Source organism: Peromyscus maniculatus, chromosome 3 (genome assembly GCF_049852395.1).
Source record: "Peromyscus maniculatus bairdii isolate BWxNUB_F1_BW_parent chromosome 3, HU_Pman_BW_mat_3.1, whole genome shotgun sequence".
Lineage (NCBI taxonomy): Eukaryota > Metazoa > Chordata > Mammalia > Rodentia > Cricetidae > Peromyscus > Peromyscus maniculatus.
This window is the reverse complement of record NC_134854.1, coordinates 167,271,915-167,290,472: the sequence shown is the minus strand read 5'-3', so window position 1 is coordinate 167,290,472 and position 18,558 is coordinate 167,271,915. Positions and strand designations below refer to the sequence as shown.

The 18,558-nt window shown below is 45.0% G+C and overlaps 1 protein-coding gene across 4 annotated transcripts in view; it reads right to left on the bottom strand.

The window, feature by feature from the left end:
* Positions 1–18,558, bottom strand: part of Bmal2 (basic helix-loop-helix ARNT like 2) — a 46,607-nt gene that overhangs the window by 2,711 nt on the left and 25,338 nt on the right. For 3 of the 4 annotated variants that reach the window (XM_016005163.3, XM_076568316.1, XM_076568315.1), the window contains 9 exons: positions 18,218–18,332; positions 16,887–17,030; positions 11,118–11,358; positions 10,497–10,603; positions 9,920–10,070; positions 7,487–7,545; positions 5,518–5,626; positions 2,846–2,942; positions 902–1,007 (listed from right to left, as the gene is read on the bottom strand). In XM_016005163.3, the coding sequence (XP_015860649.1) occupies positions 902–1,007; positions 2,846–2,942; positions 5,518–5,626; positions 7,487–7,545; positions 9,920–10,070; positions 10,497–10,603; positions 11,118–11,358; positions 16,887–17,030; positions 18,218–18,332 (1,129 nt within the window). The remainder of the gene's footprint in view (positions 1–901; positions 1,008–2,845; positions 2,943–5,517; positions 5,627–7,486; positions 7,546–9,919; positions 10,071–10,496; positions 10,604–11,117; positions 11,359–16,886; positions 17,031–18,217; positions 18,333–18,558) is intronic. The other variant, XM_016005164.3, reaches the window with a different exon arrangement.

The following is an 18,558-nucleotide window of genomic DNA, read 5'->3' as shown; positions in this document are numbered from 1 at the left end:
GTATGCCTGGTGACTGAAGAGGGGGTTTGATTACTCTGGACTGGAGTTACAGATGGTTGTGAGCTACCCTGTAGGTGCTGGGAATCGAACCAGAGTCCTCTCCAAGAGCAATAAGTGGCTCCTAACCATTGAGCCATCTCTCCATGACCCCCTACCCTTTAATTTTACTTTTGTTTTTTTTTTTAAGCACAAGTCTTTAAATTTCTTAATTCTTGAAAATGGTCTTTTATTTTTTTCCTAGATGGAAATACTTTTAAGTTTTTATTTGAATTATGTGTATTCGGCAAAGGCCAAAATTGGCTCAACTGATGACTGAATCCTTCAGGTTCAGTGAACGACATACATCTTAATATCAAGAGTAGCGGCTGGAGCTGTAGAGATGGCTCAGCAGTTAAGAGCACCAGCTGCTCTTCCAGAGGCCCAGGTTCGGTTCCCAGCACCCACATGGCGGCTCACAACCATCTGTAACTCCAGTCCAGGGGGGACGACACACTTTCTGAGGGGACTGAATGCCTGTGGGACACAAACATACATGCAAGGCAAAACACATACACATAAAATAAAAATAAATAAATCTTAAAAAATAATACCTGCTGATTATTGTACTAGGATTCTGAGTGGGGGAATCTTGGGGATATTTCAAGGGGGTGGTGGCTTTCTTTCTCTGAAGCCCTGGCTGGTCTGCTATTCACTATGTAACCCAAGATGGCCTTGAATTCATAGCAATTCTCTGCCTCAGCCTCCCATATTTTGGGATTATAGGTAAGTGCCACCATGCCTGGTGGAAAAAATTATTTTAAAAACCATTTCCTTCCTCAAACATCTCCTGTGCATAAGAATACAGAGACAAAAAGAGGACTTGAGAAAGTTCACGTGGCGGCCGGTGACAGGGACAACTTACTGAGGAGGAGCCCGTGACTGTGAGCAGCTTCAATAGTCCAGTGCTGCCTGGCAGCCTCCAGGCCCCCCGTGTCAGGACTTGGTGAAAAGCACTCCTTTGTGGACACCTGGAAAGGCAGGACAGGGCGGTGAGCAAGCCGTGAGCACAGGAGAACCACTGGGTGATTTCAGCGTGGGCCAGCACCAGAACCTCCGTCAGCAGTTCATAAGAACCCACCGCGTGCATCGTCCACATCTGAAGCTTAAAGAGCCAAGAGCTGTTCTCTGTCGGCACCAGATTCCAAACCAAGGCATCTATTGCAAAGCTGAGATCCTTTCATGCGATGTGTGTGGCATGTCTGTGTGTGTGCAGGTATGCACAGCTATGCACATGCGGAGGCTGGAAGATTTTATTACAATGGTTTATATGTCCATTTCTATGAGATCACTTCATTTGCTAAATGTGTAAATAAATGACTAAATAAATAAATAGGAAGACCAGTTATATTTTCATATGAGTATCATGTGATGTTTGTACTTTCAGGCCCCTGCTCCCCCTGGTCACACATCGTCCTCCTCCTGTATTATGAGAGCACAGAGCTGACCTCACGATGTTTGGTCTACACCACACTAGGATTATAATGTATGGTGATATTTTAATTGTACTGAAATGTGATTTTATTTGTATGTTAATAAATAAAGTTGCCTGGGGGTCAGAGCTAATAGCAAGCCTTAGCAGAAGCTGGGTGGTGGTGGTACACGCCTTTAATCCCAGCTCTTGGGAGCAGAGCTAGGCAGATCTCTGTGAGTTCAGGGATACAGCCAGCATGGAGACACACGCCTTTAATCTCAATACCAACCACAGAAGACCTGGAGGTCTGTACAGACAGGCAGTGACAAGGAGGTCATGTGGTTGGGTTTACAACCAATGAGAAGGCAGAACGGAAAGTCTATAAAAAAGACAAACAGACAGGAAGTAGCTCGCTTGCTGAAGAGGACAGCAGCAGCAGTGAAGGATAAGGTTTTTAGCTCTGACCTCTTGGGCTTTCATCTCTGCATTGGCTCTGTGTTTCTTATTTAACAAGACCGTTCATCTACACTAATGCATTTCAGACTCCCAGATAGCATGAGGTTTAGTGTCCCCAGTTACAGGAATCAAACCCAGGTCTTTCCATATGCTAGGCAAGAGCTCCACCACTAATCTGTATTTCCATTCCTTAATTTTTTTTAATTTTTAAAACTTTTTATTTCAAGACAGGGTCTCACTAAGTTGCCTAAGCTAGTTTTGAGGTCACTCAAGTGACAGGTGTGCACCGCCAGCCCATGCTGTGATTGTTACAGGTGCAACATGAATTTCCGTTGGCTGGAGTATGTCGGTGTGACCACGGAGCCTCCAGGATTTATTTCATGGCTTATCTTATTTAAAGCTCTTTCAATCTACTACAGTGTTCTTAAGTCACCAAGTTAGAATCTGTGACAATCATAACAGCTAACACTCATTAAGCCCTTAGTCGGTGTGACAACCACCATTTGAAGAGTTTTTGGTTTATCTGGTATGGTGATATATGCCTGAAATCCCAGTACTTGGGAGGTGGAGGCAGAAAAATCAGGAGTTCAAGGTCAACCTCAGCTACACCGTGAGTCAGTCCAGGCTATATGGGACCCTGTCTCAAAACATGTTTTGGTTGATATTCCATCACCCAATTCTCATATTCATCCAGGGGATATTATTATCATACCTGCCTTACAAGTCAGGGAACTGAGGCAGAGTTCAAATTTGAACCTAATATTACAAAGACTGGGTATTGAAGCCACAATCTGGAACCCTTCTGTGTTCTTCTCTCCATGGCTCCTGTAACCACTGACCTGCACTGCCCCCTCCAGGCCACCAAGTCAGCAGAAAGGTTCATTTATTTTTTTAGAACAGCCTCTTTCTCAAAGGAAGTCATGAACAATGAACATTTACTTCACTCACAGGCACGCTGGCATTCCTGCAGTTTATACCATGGCTATCTCTCACGATTTCTGAAGGATTTGAATCATCTGGGGATGAAGAGTGTAACCTAAGAAGGGAGACAAGAGATGTTTATCCCTCTGGCAGGATTCTAGAAGGAATTTTTCTCCTCTGAATGCATCACAAGAGACTGACAGATAAACTACAACAAGGAACTCCAGACCAGACACCTAAGTCTTTACAACCAGGCTGACTTGTTAGGTGCCAGGCTTGTTTTTGACTCTGGAGTGCTGAAGACAGGCAAGCAAATAGGAAATAGGAGGTGGCCGTGGCCGTGACCGTGGCTGTGGGGGAGCAGGCCGGGGAGTGGGGAGATTAAATGAAGAAGCCTCAGGAGTATGTGGTGATGGTTGCACCACAATGCACTGAGTGCTGCTGAGCTGTGCATTTTAAGATTTTGTTTCTATGTATATTTATGTACATAGGGGATAAAGGCTCCTGTCATCAAGCCTGATGACCTGAGTTTAATCCCTGGGACCCACAGGAGAAGTGACTTCTACAAGTAATCCTCTGAGCCTGACACATGCTGTGGCATGCACTCACCCACACACATGCACTCACCCACACACATGCACTCACCCACACACATGCACATACACAAAATAAGTAAACAAGATGTAATTTTTTTTTAAAGTAAGGCACATAAGCAGATCCCCTGATTACAAACCTTCAATGGAAGGAGAAAGAGAACTTGTAATTGAGACTACGATGCCAAACAAGCAAGGTGTGTACTCACACGTACTATCCTTTTCTTCCTATTTCTCCATTTCTGTCCCTTTTCCCATGTGCATGCCTGGTGCTTTTGAAGCCCAGAAGAGGGCGTCAGATACCCCAGAACTGGAGGTATAAATGGCTGTGAGCTGCCCTGTGGGTGCTGGGAACTGAGCTTGGGCCCTGTTAACTGCTGAGCCATCGTTCCCGCCCCACCATGCACTGAGAGCACCTACTGTACGGACGCATCAGAGGGACGACACAGCTGGGTAAGGCCCTGCTGCAGCCGCCGACAGTCTCGGTCTTCCACAGCTGGCCAAGACAGCTTGGTATGAGTCTCATATTAAATAGGCTTTTTTTTTTTTGAGACAAGGTCTCACTCTGTAGCACTGGCTAGCCTAGAACTCTCTATGTAGACCAGGCTGTCTTTAAACTCACAGAGCTCCTCTTCCCTCTATTTCTCAAGTGCTAGGATTAAAGGCTTGCACCACTACGCCCCACCTAAATACATTTTGTTTTAAAGATAAGGTCTCTGAATGAAGCACAGGCTGGCCTGGAACTCGGAAGGATCATCTGGCCTGAGTGCATAACCATGCCTAATGTACCCTAATATTTTTGATGCATCTTGTCTAATATCCATCCAAAGTTATTTCACTAATTTATATTTTCTTTTCCTTTTCTTTTGTTTGGTTTTTGGAGACAGGGTTTCTCTATGCAGTTTTGGTGCCTGTCCTGGATCTCGCTCTATAGACCAGGCTGACCTCGAACTCAGAAATTCGCCTGGCTCTGCCTCCCAAGTGCTGGGATTAAAGGTGTGCACCACTACTGCTTGGCTTAATTTATATTTTATAAAGAATTGGGGATCTGTTTCTTTTTCACACTCTCCACAATATAGAAGATTATCAAACTTTCAAATCTTTGATAAGCTAAGTGAAAAAGTACATAACCCATTGCTTAATTATATGTGCATATATTTAAATATGAGTGGAAATGAACAATTTTAAAGTTTCTTGGGCTATTTACCTTACATTTTTTCTCTTCATTTCTACTATTTAGTCTCAATACAATATGGCTATTCTAAGAAATTGTTTTATTTTATTTATTTTCAGTTTATGGTTATGAGTGTTTGCCTGCATCCATATATGTGTACCACATGTGTACAGTGACCTCAGTAGCCAGAAGAGGGAGCTGGATCTCCTAGAACTGGAGTTACAGACCATTGTGAGCCATTATGTGGGAGCTGAAACTGAATGTGTGTTTTCCTACAAGAGCAATAAGTACCCTTAGCTGCTGAGTCATCTTTCCAGCCACTTACAAAATTATTAAATAATTCTTCTCGATGCTATACATGAAGTTTAACATATAACTATATAAAATTTATATATTTTAATATATTTATGGTATAAAATTCTTTATAAGTTAAAGATAATCTGTTTTATTAAACAAAATACACTCATTTTCCAGTTTATGTTTTTAACTTTGTTGTAATGGTATAGTTTATACTTCAATTTTGAACTTTCATGCAATTAAATTTATCAATTCTTTCTTCTTGAATTCTGTATTTGGTGTAATGTTTAGAAATAACTTGGCAAATTAAGATTATAAAAGTCCTTATCTGGGTGGCTCCCAACTGCTTGTAACTCCAGTTCCAGAGGATCTGATGCCTCTGACCCTGTAGGCATGGCACTCATATGCACATACCCCCCCACCCGGCCCACCCTGAATGCTTACACACACACACACACACACACACACACACGCACACGCACACGCACACGCACACGCACACGCACACGCACACGCACACGCACACGCACACGCACACGCTCACACAGGAGAACAACTGATCTGTGTACTGGTTTGTAGCTAAGACAGCCGTTTACTTGAGAATATTTGCAGTGATAAAACTTTACCTCCGTAGGCTCAGGACCTCGTTTGCTATCTCCGTTCCAATACTCCCAGCACCAAGTACAGTCCCCGTGGTCATGCCAGGCACACTGACGCAGGGCTGTCTGCATGAGTCTAGGCAACAGCACAGGAGAGAACTCAGCCGGGGTGTTGAAGAACACACAGCCCAGCTGGGGCTTTCTTTCTATTTAAATAACTTCCTAGCTTCTCCTGAAAAGAAATGGATGAGCCACACCTTAAAACGCCAAAAAACACCTAACCTTTCATCACATAGTTCCCAGTGCTAGAGACACTGTGAGTAGCACCAAGGGCACGGCCACCACCCATGACCTCCAGCATGGTCTCTTCCCCTTGACCTTTACAGCAGAGCCATAGTTCCTTTTGTGCTGCTGTTTTATTTATGTGATGAGTGTTTGCTTGCATGTATGCAGGTGCATCAAATGCTGCAGTGCCTGTGGGGCAGAGTCGGGCAGTTGTGAGCCCCGTGTGGGTGCTGAGAACCAAACTCAGGTCCTCTACAGCCGCAGCCATGCTCTTAGCCATGAGCCGTTGCCCTAGCCCAGGTGCTTGGTTTGTTTGTTTGTTTTTACTTTCTGTTTTGAAAAATGATTTCTCTGTGTAGCACTGGCTGTCCTGGAACTCACTCTGTGGACCAGGCTGTTCGTTCTTGAAATCAGATCCACCTGCCTCTGCCTCCTGGTGTTTTTTGTTTTGTTTTGTTTTTTAAATAGGGTCTCATGTAGCTAAGGAGATTATTTCTGATCTTCCTGACCCTGCCTCCCAAGGGCTGTGATTACATGCATGTGTCAGCACCATATTCAGATACTTGAATATCTGTGGAGAGGGAGAGGGAGAGAGAGAGAGAGAGAGAGAGAGAGAGAGAGAGAGAGAGAGAGAGAGAGAGAGAGAGAGAGAGAGAGAGATGCATAACACACCCTTCGTGTTGTCTCTCATTTGCCTGGTGGTTGTAACGAACACAGTGGACAAGGAGGAATGCTAGCTGCAGGGGACCATGTGAAAACCCCTGTCCTGCTCATGAGGAGCCCCGGGCAGTGGGAAAGCATTCATGTGAGCAACTACTTATGTGTGGTGCCATGTTACACTACAGCAGAGATATGAGCCGGTGCTGGGACACCTCAAGGGAATAATGGGGGTTCCTGAAAGTTCCTATGGGACCTATGTGCCCTCTGAACACAGTCTCTTATTACTGTGTGTGTAAACGATGTATGTTGCTGCACCCATGCTACAGCTTACACTTGGAGGTCAGAGGACCACATATGGAAGTCTGTTCTCGTCTACCTTGTTGGTCCTGGAAATTGAACTCAGGCTGTCACATTTGGAGGCAAGACCCTTTACCTGCCATCTCACAGCCCCCTGTGTTTTTTGTTTTGTTTTGTTTTTGTATGTGTGTATGTGTGTATGCATGTATGTGTATGATGTGTGTATATGTGTTTATAATGTATATATATGTGTGTGCATATATATGTGTGTATATGTATGTGTGTTTGTGTGTATGTGTATATGTTTATAGGTATGTATGATGTGTGTACAAATGTATAATGTATATATGATATGTGTGTACATATGTATGTGTGTGATGTATGTACATGTGTATAACATATGTGCATTTGACGTGTATGATGGTGTATATGTGTGTATATATGTGTATGTGATACATACATGTATGAAGCATGCATGTGGTGGTGGAGTTCACAGGACAGCACCGTGGTATCTTTCCTCTTCTCCACCTTTATGTGTGTTTTCAGGGTTGAACTCAGGTCACTATCTGTGCGTGACAAGTGCCTGGACTTGCGAGTCACCTCTCCTGCCTTGGCCTCCTTCTTCTGTAACCAAACACGTGATGTCTGTCCAGTCAAAATGTCGTCTAACCTCCCCGGAAGACTCCTCTCTTAGACGGAAGACCATGTATGTATCTTCACAGGATACACACCAGATGATGAAACTCCAGCTTACCTTCCGAGGACTGGCTGCCGCAGTGAAGTATGGATGAGGCCCCGGTCTCGCTGCGCCCCCTGGAAGTTAGAGACAGCACACATGACATCCCTGAGGTGAGGGGAACCTGTGCACCTGCATCGCTCCATGCATGTAATCACACCTGTGACTGCATCTGCCCTGGCTCCATGCATGTGATCACACCTGTGACTGCATCTGCCCTGGCTCCATGCGTGTGATCACACCTGTGACTGCATCTGCCCTGGCTCCATGCGTGTGATCACACCTGTGACTGCATCTGCCCTGGCTCCATGCGTGTGATCACACCTGTGACTGCATCTGCCCTGGCTCCATGCATGTGATCACACCTGTGACTGCATCTGCCCTGGCTCCATGCGTGTGATCACACCTGTGACTGCATCTGCCCTGGCTCCACGCGTGTGATCACACCTGTGACTGCATCTGCCCTGGCTCCACGCGTGTGATCACACCTGTGACTGCATCTGCCCTGGCTCCACGCGTGTGATCACACCTGTGACTGCATCTGCCCTGGCTCCACGCGTGTGATCACACCTGTGACTGCATCTGCCCTGGCTCCACGCGTGTGATCACACCTGTGACTGCATCTGCCCTGGCTCCACGCGTGTGATCACACCTGTGACTGCATCTGCCCTGGCTCCATGCGTGTGATCACACCTGTGACTGCATCTGCCCTGGCTCCACGTGTGTGATCACACCTGTGACTGCATCTGCCCTGGCTCCACGCATGTGATCACACCTGTGACTGCATCTGCCCTGGCTCCATGCGTGTGATCACACCTGTGACCGCATCTGCCCTGGCTCCATGCATGTGACCTGACCGTTCCCACTCATTTGTATCTTATTGTTCACACCATCGGATAAGACTGGGATCTGTGTCAGATGCCGCCCTGGCGGGTCTATTCTCAGAGTGACGTGCTTGGTTCCTGTCCAGTGCTAAGGTCCGCAGCTGTGTCGGGACGCTGACAGGAACACAGGCACACGTGCCTCCTGGTGCTGCTTAAACTAACGTTACAGACCAGCAAACGGAACTGGTGTGACATGAAGCGTTTACATAATTATTCCTCATCAATAAACTCAGGAGTCAGATGTCGAGGTGAGAACCTGACTGATCAGAGAAACAGCGGAGAAGCAACCAGTGACCTCCTCATTCCCCCCCCCCCCATCCAAAAGGGCCAAGCCTTTCTCTCAGCCCCTCCCTGCTACTTCCTGTATCTGTCTGTACTTGGTCCTCCAAAACCTCTATGATTGATTTTGGTCAGCTAGTAGCTAGCTCCACCCTCCAATTCAAAGTAAACTTTATTGGCAGTTTTGGGAGTGTCAGAGTGTGATCAAATATCCCAGCACAGTGACGGAACCTTACACCCACTTATAAACTAACAGAGCTCAGACCAGGCTGAGCTGACTAGAGGTAGGCGCTTCCCTCAAAGACACGGGCCAGATTTCTGTTCACTCTGTGGTTGTACCGGCCATAGTTCTATGCCGTACACAGGTATAAAAGATACATCCCTCTTTTTTGTTTTGTTTTTGTTTCAAGACAGGGTCTATGTAGTCCTGGCTTTCCTGTTCATGTAACGTAGACCAGGTTGACCTCAAACTCAGAGATCTGCCTGCCACTGCTTCCTTAGTACTGGAATTAAACGAGTGTGCCCAGCTTCCCCCCTCTCCCCACCAACGCTGGGGAGACTGAACCCAGGGTTGTGTACATGTTAGTCAAGTACTCTACCATTGAGCTGTACCCCAACCTAAAATTAGAAGTGCTGCTTCTTCTTTTCCTCTTCTTTGTTGTCATTTTGAGACAAGGTCTCAAGTAGTCTAGACTGGCCTCAAACTCCCCATATAGCCAAGAATGACTTGGAGTTTCTCATCCTCCTGCCTCCACCTCCAGAGCCAGGATCATAGGTGTGCAAACCACACCTACCTTCACCACCAGACATTATACCAAGCACAAAGGGTTACATCACATTACATTACAAAGGGCAAAGTTTCAGCTTCACTTGAGCAGCTAACATCAATGAAGAGTAAAGGAAATTCTCAGACACCACTGGCCACCACAGACTTGGGTTTTGTTCTGTGGAGTCACCAACTGTGGACTAAAAATATTTGAGGGGAAAAACTTGTATCTTTCCCAAACACATAGAGGCTTTTTTCTTATCATTATTCCTAAATGGTCTGGTACAACTACCATTTACATGACTTTACATTGTCTCCTGGGTTGTAACTAATGATGCTCTGGGGATAGACATGGGAGAAGCCCACAAGGATTCTGGCACCTGTGCTAGATCCTGGCATCCATCCCCAGACTGAGCATCCATACGACCAGAGGACCATGCAGTTTTAATGACTTCTTGGGAAAAGCAGAGATACTCATCTGAAATTAGTCCAAAGGTTTTAAGAAGACAGAGCACTACTCACAAGACCAGTGTGTTGACAGACACGATGTACTCCAGCTCTTTGGTCCAAGGGTTAGTAAAGCTGAACCACTGGCTTCTCAGGGTTACAAAGGAGCCATCCTTCACTCTGAATTTGTATGAGTCTGTAAGTATTTTCTCCTTACTCTGCAGAACTTCACAAGAAAAGACGAGATCAACAGAGTGGCCTTTAAAATCAAAAGCCTTCAAGCTGGGTGTGATGGCCCCTGCCTGGAATCCCAGCACTCAGGAGGCTGAGGAGAGGGTAGCTGCTGGTTTCAGGCCAGTCAGAGACCCATATTGAATCCCAGACCAGAAGCAAACACCAAACCCAAAAGCAGCACCCTGAGAATCAATTTGAGTTTGGGATTTAATAAGGAACAATAAATTGAGAGTTGATGCTACAATAATTTAATTATTTATTTAGTCAGGGTTTCGCTGTGTAGCCCAGGCTATCCTGGAACTCCTGCTCCTTCTATTTCTACCTCCCAAGTACTGAGATTTTGAAAATGACCCATCACACCTGGCTGAAGTTGTCTTTTAAGTTACCCTCGGAGCACCTCACTCAATGAATTACCCACCTGCTTTGTGCTTGTCCGTCAAATTACTGTGGTCATCTTGATGAAAATATTCATAACAGGAAGTTCCCAAAAGTTCCTGAGGCAGGTATCCTAAAATTGCAGTTGCCCTAGTTTTGAAGAGAAGATAAACATGTCACTTGCTGAAGGTGATGGTTCCCAGAATGCTGCAAATCCAGCGCAGGTGGGACTTCGTAGCCACAGCCCAGGAGAAGAGCTAGTCACGTGGACCACTGGGCACGTGGACTGCAGGGCACGTGGACCGCAGGGCACGTGGACCACCAGGCTGCTATGGGCTGCCCTGGTCCTCCCCAGCCACAGGCCGGAGCTGCAAACAGGCCAGCCAGGTGAGGCTCCATGAGGTCCAGCTGATGTCCTCACAAAGGTGCCACCAGCACTGGCCATGAAGCACGTCCGGATTCAGCACCACTGCTAAGAAACACTTTTCCACGTTTGTCCGGCTTGACCAAAATCACCAACACAACCATATCCGTACGTCACTTAAACCATACTTCCTATTCTCAAGCCCTAATTAGAAGAAAAATACAGTAGAGCTACCGAGCCACAACTTGAACAACCTCAACTGCTTCAGTGGCTTCTAACAACCACCGCCTGAGTGTTTACCTTTGATCAACGTAGACAAATTTTCCATTCATTGCAAAGCGGGTTACGAACTCAGTTGGCCTCAATCTGATCTTGCCGCTCTTCTGAGGGACAGCATATGGATGTAACCGTCCCATGGCTACAAGGCAGGTAAGAGGGCCACTATCTTTCTCATTGTCCCTCTCTTTCTCCATGCCAACAACATTCGGAGGCCAGCTTCTCAAGTATCCAGTGCAATGGACAGTGTAGAATTTTCTGTGGTCTAATGAAAAACCATAGAAATACACTTAGAACATGAATGCCAATGTTACCACCACCATTTCCTCTTTCCCTCTTCCTTTTTTTTTTTTTTTTTGAGACAAATTCATCCTGTAGCCCAGGCTAGTTTCTAGCTCCCTATGTATATCAGGCTATCCCTTAATTCCTGAATACTATTGCCTCAGCCTCCTAAGTAGTTACAGACCTGCACTACCATGTCTGTCTATTATGAAGAAAATTTCTTATTGTTGGTTGTGATGATGATTAATAGACATATATTGTCATAGTAGGACCACTGAAATACTTGATGAGCATTTGGAAACACAATAAAAGTTTTTAAAAAAAAGACTGAAAACTTTGACTTTTCAAAAAATTCTAAGCCATTAATTCCCATGAAACAGCTTATCAAACCAGCCCACCAAAATGAAAAATGAGACAGAAATCATATGCTCAAAATGGGAAAAGTTTAGGAAAACAATGAACTATCACACGGGCTCAGAAGATGGTGGTGCACACATCACACACGCCTAGAAAAGGTGACTTAATGTTAAAAAGCAGAGAAAACCTAATACAAATTCTGTAAAACATTCTGTTGTGTTGCAAAAGACCAGACCGCCATTGTTTTCAATTGCAGTATTCGGGAAGACTGACAGGACAATAGAGTTCATCATTCCCATTATGGTGTGTATGATATGTGTGTGGGCACATGTGCAGTAGCCTGCCTGTGGAGCTCAGAGGACAGCTTTGAGAAGCCGATTCTCTTTCCACCGTTGTGGGATTAAACTCAGATCACTGGGCTTGTGCTACAAATGCCTTTACCTATCACAACATCTTGTTCATCCCCAACAATAAATCTTTTTTTTTTTTTTTTTTTTTTTTTTTTTTTTTTTTTTTTTTTTTTTGGTTTTTCAAGATAGGGTTTCTCTGTGTAACTTTGCACCTTTCCTGGATCTCATTCTGTAGACCAGGCTGGCCTCGAACTCACAAAGATCCTCCTGTCTCTGCCTCCTGAGTGCTGGGATTAAAGGTGTGCACCACCACCTTCCAGCCCCCAACAATAAATCTTAAAAAAAAAAAAAGTTTGTTTTTCTTTTAACAGAAAATGCTGCAGGTTGTCTGAAGGGTTACAGTTATAACAGGGTAGAGATGAAGAGGGTGAGCCACATGCCAGATGATCTTATGGCTGGGAATGTATAACTCGTCTAACATCCTTAATAGTTTTGTGAGGTGCTCTAATAGTCTCCGTTTGTCTTTGGAAACAGATAAGGGCTACAGTCACAGCATGTTCAGGGTGGAGCCAAGGACCAAGTGTCGACAGGCTGGCTCCAGAGCTCATCCTCTCAGCCTCTGTGCTGTTCACATTCTGTTCATCTACACGTGGAATTGTCTCTCAAATAGACTGTGTGTTGGGCCACAAAATGATCTTAACAAATTCGTGCAGAATTAAATCATATCCTGTATCTTTGCTGGCACAATGGGATGAGCCAATAAGAACTAAAAACTGTGTATCTGCGTCGAGGCAGGACAGTGCGCTTTCATTCCGAGGGGGATTTAAGACGTTCTTGAAACAGACAGAATGGAAATACCTGTGGGAAGGGAGAAGAGGACTGAGAGGAGAAGGAAGGAACTAGGATGGGAGGGGCACGAGGAGGAGAGGAGCAAATGGGAACAGCCAACGTATAATGTATACATGAAAAAAGATGCACAATGACACCCAGTACCTTCTGTGTTAAGGATTCTTTAAAAATTAAAAAAAAAATACAATGGGCCAAACTCTTTGGCATAGAACAAAATGTACTAAGAAGGAAGTTTATAGCAATGAGTGCTTACATAAAAATAAAAGGTCAAGAAGACAGAATTCAAATACAAAACCTAATGCTTCATTTTAGAAAAGCAAGAACAAAACAAACTCCAAATCAGAATAGCTCCACTTATGTTCTTTTGGCTCAACTCAATGCAGTCTACAGATTCGAGGCAGTGTAGCTAGAGTTTTCCTGCCTGGTCCACAGTCAGGACAAATCTTTGTCACCCACCAGTCCCACAGCCGCTCAGACCCAACCAAGTAAACACAGAGACTTATATTGCTTACAAACTGTATGGCCGTGGCAGGCTTCTTGCTAACTGTTCTTATAGCTTAAATTAATCCATTTCCATAAATCTATACCTTGCCATGTGGCTCGTGGCTTACCAGAGTCTTCACATGTTGCTTGTCATGGCGGCAGCTGGCAGTGTCTCCCTCCACCTTCCTGTGTTCTCTGTTCTCCTCTCTGTTAGTCCCACCTATACTTCCTGCCTGGTCACTGGCCAATCTGTTTTATTTATTGACCAATCAGAGCATTTGACATATAGACCATCCCACAGCAAGGCAGTCCCCCCAATCAGAATACAAACGACACCCTCAACAGAGCTGAAAAAAATACCTAAAATTCTCATGGAAGTACTAAGGGGCCGAAGAGCGAAGCTGGAGGGTCTAACTTCAGAATATCACTAGCACTGCGCCCCAACAGCATGGTAACGGCACAGCAATGCACACACGGGCCACAGAACAGAACGAGGAGCCAGAAGAAAACCCATGCCTGCAGCCAGCTGATTCTCAATGCTGGTGTGGAAACAACAGCGTCATCAACAGTGCTGGGGAAACTGGACATCCACACGCAGCACTGAGACTCAAGCCCTGTCCCTCCCCCGGCACGGAGGTCAACGGGCACACGTGTGAAGACCTCGGTGCAGGACTTCCACAGCTACTAACAGGAGGCAGAGCAGGTGCCTCAGATGGGGACAGGCAATCTTTTCCTAGACAGGACCTCTGGGCTCAAAGTCTAGTCCACAGCATAGGAACAGTCAACAAAAGAAAACAATACAGAAGCTAAGAGAGACTGGCTGGTGACTCGTCTCACAAAGGGTTAATATCTAGCATATATGAAGAGTACAAACTTAACAAAATAGAAATCAGTCCAAAGAGTCTCCACATGTGCAGGGTAGTTTTGTGTCAACTTGACACAAGCTAAAGTCATCTGAGAGGCAGGAACCTCAATTAAGACAATGCTTCCATAAGATTGGGCTGTAGGCAGGTCTGTTAGGCATTTTTAAAAGATTGGTGATTGATTGGGGAGAGTCCAGCTCCTTGTGGATGGTGCCCTCCCTGGGCTGGTGATCCTGGGTTCTATAAGAAAGCAGGTTGAGCAAGCCATGGGGAGCAAACCAGTAAGCAGTGCCATTCCAGCACCCCCCCCCCCCATGGCCTCTGTATCAGCTCCTGCCTCCAGCATCCTGCCCTGCTTGACTTCCTTCAATGATGGACAGCAATGAGGAAGTGTAAGTCAAATGAGCCCTTTCCTCCCCAAGTTACTTTTTGGTCATGGTGTTTTGTCATAGCAATAGTAACCCTAACTAAGACACCATCCGAAAGAAGAAATACAAATGGCCAAGAAATATATAACACAGTGATCAGTATCCTTAGCCACCAGGGAAATACAAACTCCAAGGTCAATAAGAGTCCGACTCACCCCAGTTAGAACAGCTGTAATCAAAAGGACAAATAACAAAATGCTGGGGAGGCTGTGGAGAAAGAGAGCCACACAGTCATGGGGAATCCTCACTAGTAGCTTCTATGGAAAACAGTATGGAAATTTTTCAGGAAGCTATAGCATCATGAGATCCAGCTACCTCACTTCTGGGTGTATATCTAGAGAAACAAAGTCAGGGTACAAAGAAACCCCCAAAATGCTCATGTTTAAAGCACATGGTCACACCAGTTAAGATAGGAATCAGCCTAGGAACCCATCGACAGACAGGTCCAGAGGGGACATGGTATATAAACAATGGAGTGATGTGCGCACATAGCGGAAAATGGAATCCCGTTATTTGCGGCAAAATGAAAGAAAGCAGAGAACACTATGTTCTGTGAATTCAGAAAGACAAGCAGCATGTATTCACTCTCAGACATGAAAACAAGAAATAACTGCTCTCCCTGTAGTGAAAAAACAATTACTAGGGACAGCCCCTGCCTTAGGCTCTGCACCACACAGAGCCATGGCAAGAAGGAGGTGACTGGGTGTTTATTAAGCCTCTCAAGTGTCTCCTCCTTGATTCTAAGACAGATAACAGAATACTTTCATGAGAATTAAAAATGCTCAGCATAGTATCATGAACAGAGTAAATGCTTAACATGTCAACATGTGTGATTTCCTTCATATGTGGCTATAAAAAAAGATTTGGACTAAAATTTATAAATACACAGAACCACACAGTCCCATATAAAGATCACTTTTTAGCCAGTGAGGTGGCCCACACCTGAAATCTCAGTGCTAGGGAGGCTGAGGCAGGAGGATGAAGGCTGTAAGCTCTAGACCGGCCTGGACTCATAGTTAGACTCTCTCAAAAGGCAACAAGCCAGGGGCTGGAGAGGTAGCTCAGTAGTCAACAGTGCTCGCTGCTCTTTCAAAGGACCCAAGTTCAGTTCCCAGCATCCACATCAGGCAGCTAGCTCACAGCTGAGTGTAATTCCAGCTCCAGGAAATGTAATGGGCTCTGTGGGCACTGTACACACACACACACACACACACACACACACCTAAGATTAAAAATTACTTGAGGGCTGGGCACAGTAGCATGCACCTTTAATCTCAGTGCTTCAGAAGGCAGAGGTTGGTGGATCTCTGTGAGTTTGAGGCCTGCCTGGTCAACACAGTGCGTGAATTCCTGGCCAGGGTTACAGAGTGAGACCTTGTCTCAAAAAAACAAAAAAAAACCAAAACACAAGCAAAAACCACAAAAAATTGTTAAAAAAGAGATCAAACTTTGTCGTCATTTGAGTTTGTTGTTCGAATCTTAGATGGTCTTATTAATAAAAACAAAAACCCAAGCCAGATACCAGGATGAAAGCTGAACGATCAGAGAAGCAGAACAGCCACTAGTTCTTACCTCTACAAAATCCCCAGCCTAAAGAGAGTGGGTTCCTGTTTCCTCACACCTTATATGCCTTTCTCTGCCCTGCTACATTGCTTCCTGGGATTAAAGGCGTGTGTGCTTCCCAAGCAAAGGCATGAGATCTTAAGTGATAGGATTAAAGGTGTGTGCCACCACTGCCTGACCTCTATGTCTAATCTAGTGGCTGGCTCTGTTCTCTGATCCTCAGGCAAGTTTACTAGGGTACACAATATATCACCATATGAGTTTTTATTTTATTTTTAAGACAGGGTCTTGCTATGTAGCCCTGACTGGCCTTGAACTCATAGAGATCCACCTGCCCCTTTTTCCTGAGTGCTGAGGTTCAAGGCCACCAGATCTGGGCCCAAATGGAACTTAGGCTCTTCCTACTACAAGTTTGGTGGCACCAAGGAAATCCTGGGCAGGAGAAGGGGTGCCTTGTGGTGAGCCAATACGGACAATCTTGGTTTGAAACCATCTCACTCAGACGTTTGCACCTATCTCTTGCCTTGACTGTGAAATGTACTTTTTCTGGTATAGAAACTAATTAGGACCTTGTGTTTCACACCAGGCTCTGAATCACTGGCTCTCCCGGGGTCCCACCTTTCTTCTTTGAGCAGGGTGAGCATCGAAGCTCTTCTTTGACAGGGATTTTACAGCTCTTCATTCTAAAGAAGAAAGATCGTCTGGAGCCAGGATGCATGTGTGGTCGCCCTGTGTGGCCGTGACCGTAAACCTGCAGAGGGGCTTCCATAGCATCAGGAACAAGAACAGAAGAGTCACAGACATGCTTAAAACCCACCTCCTCCCATCCTCTCTTCTTTCCTTCTCTTAAAAAAGAAAATAATCACAGAGTATGCCTTTAAACCCAACACTTGGGAGGCAGAGGTAGGAGATCTCTGAGAGTTCAAGGCTAGCCTGGTCTCCATAGGGAGCTCCAGACTAGCAAAAGCTACATAGTGAAACTCTGTCTCAAACAAACAAACAAACAAATAAATAACCAAAACTTAAAAAATTAATAGCTGATTAGATAATTTTCTTCCCTTAATTTTTAAAAACATTTTTTTTTTTTTTTAATTTTTCGAGACAGGGTTTCTCTGTGTAGCTTTGCGCCTTTCCTGGGACTCACTTGGTAGCCCAGGCTGGCCTTGAACTCACAGAGATCCACCTGCCTCTGCCTCCCGAGTGCTGGGATTAAAGGTGTGAGCCACCACCGCCCGGCTAAAAACAATTTATTTTTATTTTATGTATGTGTGTTTACCTGCGTGGATATATGTGTACCATGTGCACACCATGGAGGCCAAGAGAGGGCATCAGACCCTCTGGAGCTGGAGCTGCAGGCAGGTGTGAGCAGCACTGTTCATGCTGGGGACAGAACCTGGGCCCTCTGCAAGAGCCGTAAGTGCTTTTAACCACTGAGCCACCTTTCCGCCCCAAACCACTGTTTCTACACCATAAATAATTGTTTGGCACTATGCATTTTCACAAGTCAAGTGTCTTTGGATAATGAATAAATATACTTCCCAAGCCCAGTTGTACAAGATCTTTCATACCAGAAAAATCTGGGCCACATACAAAAGAGAAGAAAACTCCAGCAACTTTTTAGCCTCAAATATTGTCTTATGAAAGTTTCATTTCGATTGAAAACTGTAAGTAATCATGTATTTCCACACATCACGTTCATGTGAATACATTTATTGTATATGTCTGTAAAGGAATTTTCTCTCTCTCTCTCTCTCCCCCTCTCCCTGTAATTGACCTGTTTCCTGTCCCCGCCTCCACGCCATGTCTTTCCCACCATGACAGACTGAAAGGGTAAACTTAAAAAAAAAAAAGCCCTTTATTCTTAGTTTGCTTTTGTCTGTGGTAATTTACCATAGTGACAGAAAATTAACCAGTACTACAGGGGTGAGCACCCTGAAGGGAGAACTCACTTTTGGTGTCTAGAGATTTCTCTCTTGGGAAAACATCACAAGAAAGTTGTTCCTTTACTTTGGCAACATCTTTTGGGTGTAAAAAGTCAAACAAATTTTGTCCCATCAAGCTGCCCTGTTAAAAAAAGCAGACACACATTTAACATCAGTTACGACATTTTTTAGACATTTCTTCACACATAAGATAAATACCCTTTCCTTCCTTGTTAGAGGTTGACTCCCCCCCCCCCCACTGGAGATCAGACCCAGGGCCTTGTGTGTGCCTGGAGAATGCTCTACCAGTGGGTTTTCCTTAAGCTTAAATATACATACATCTGAGGGGCTGGGGAAATGGCTCAGTT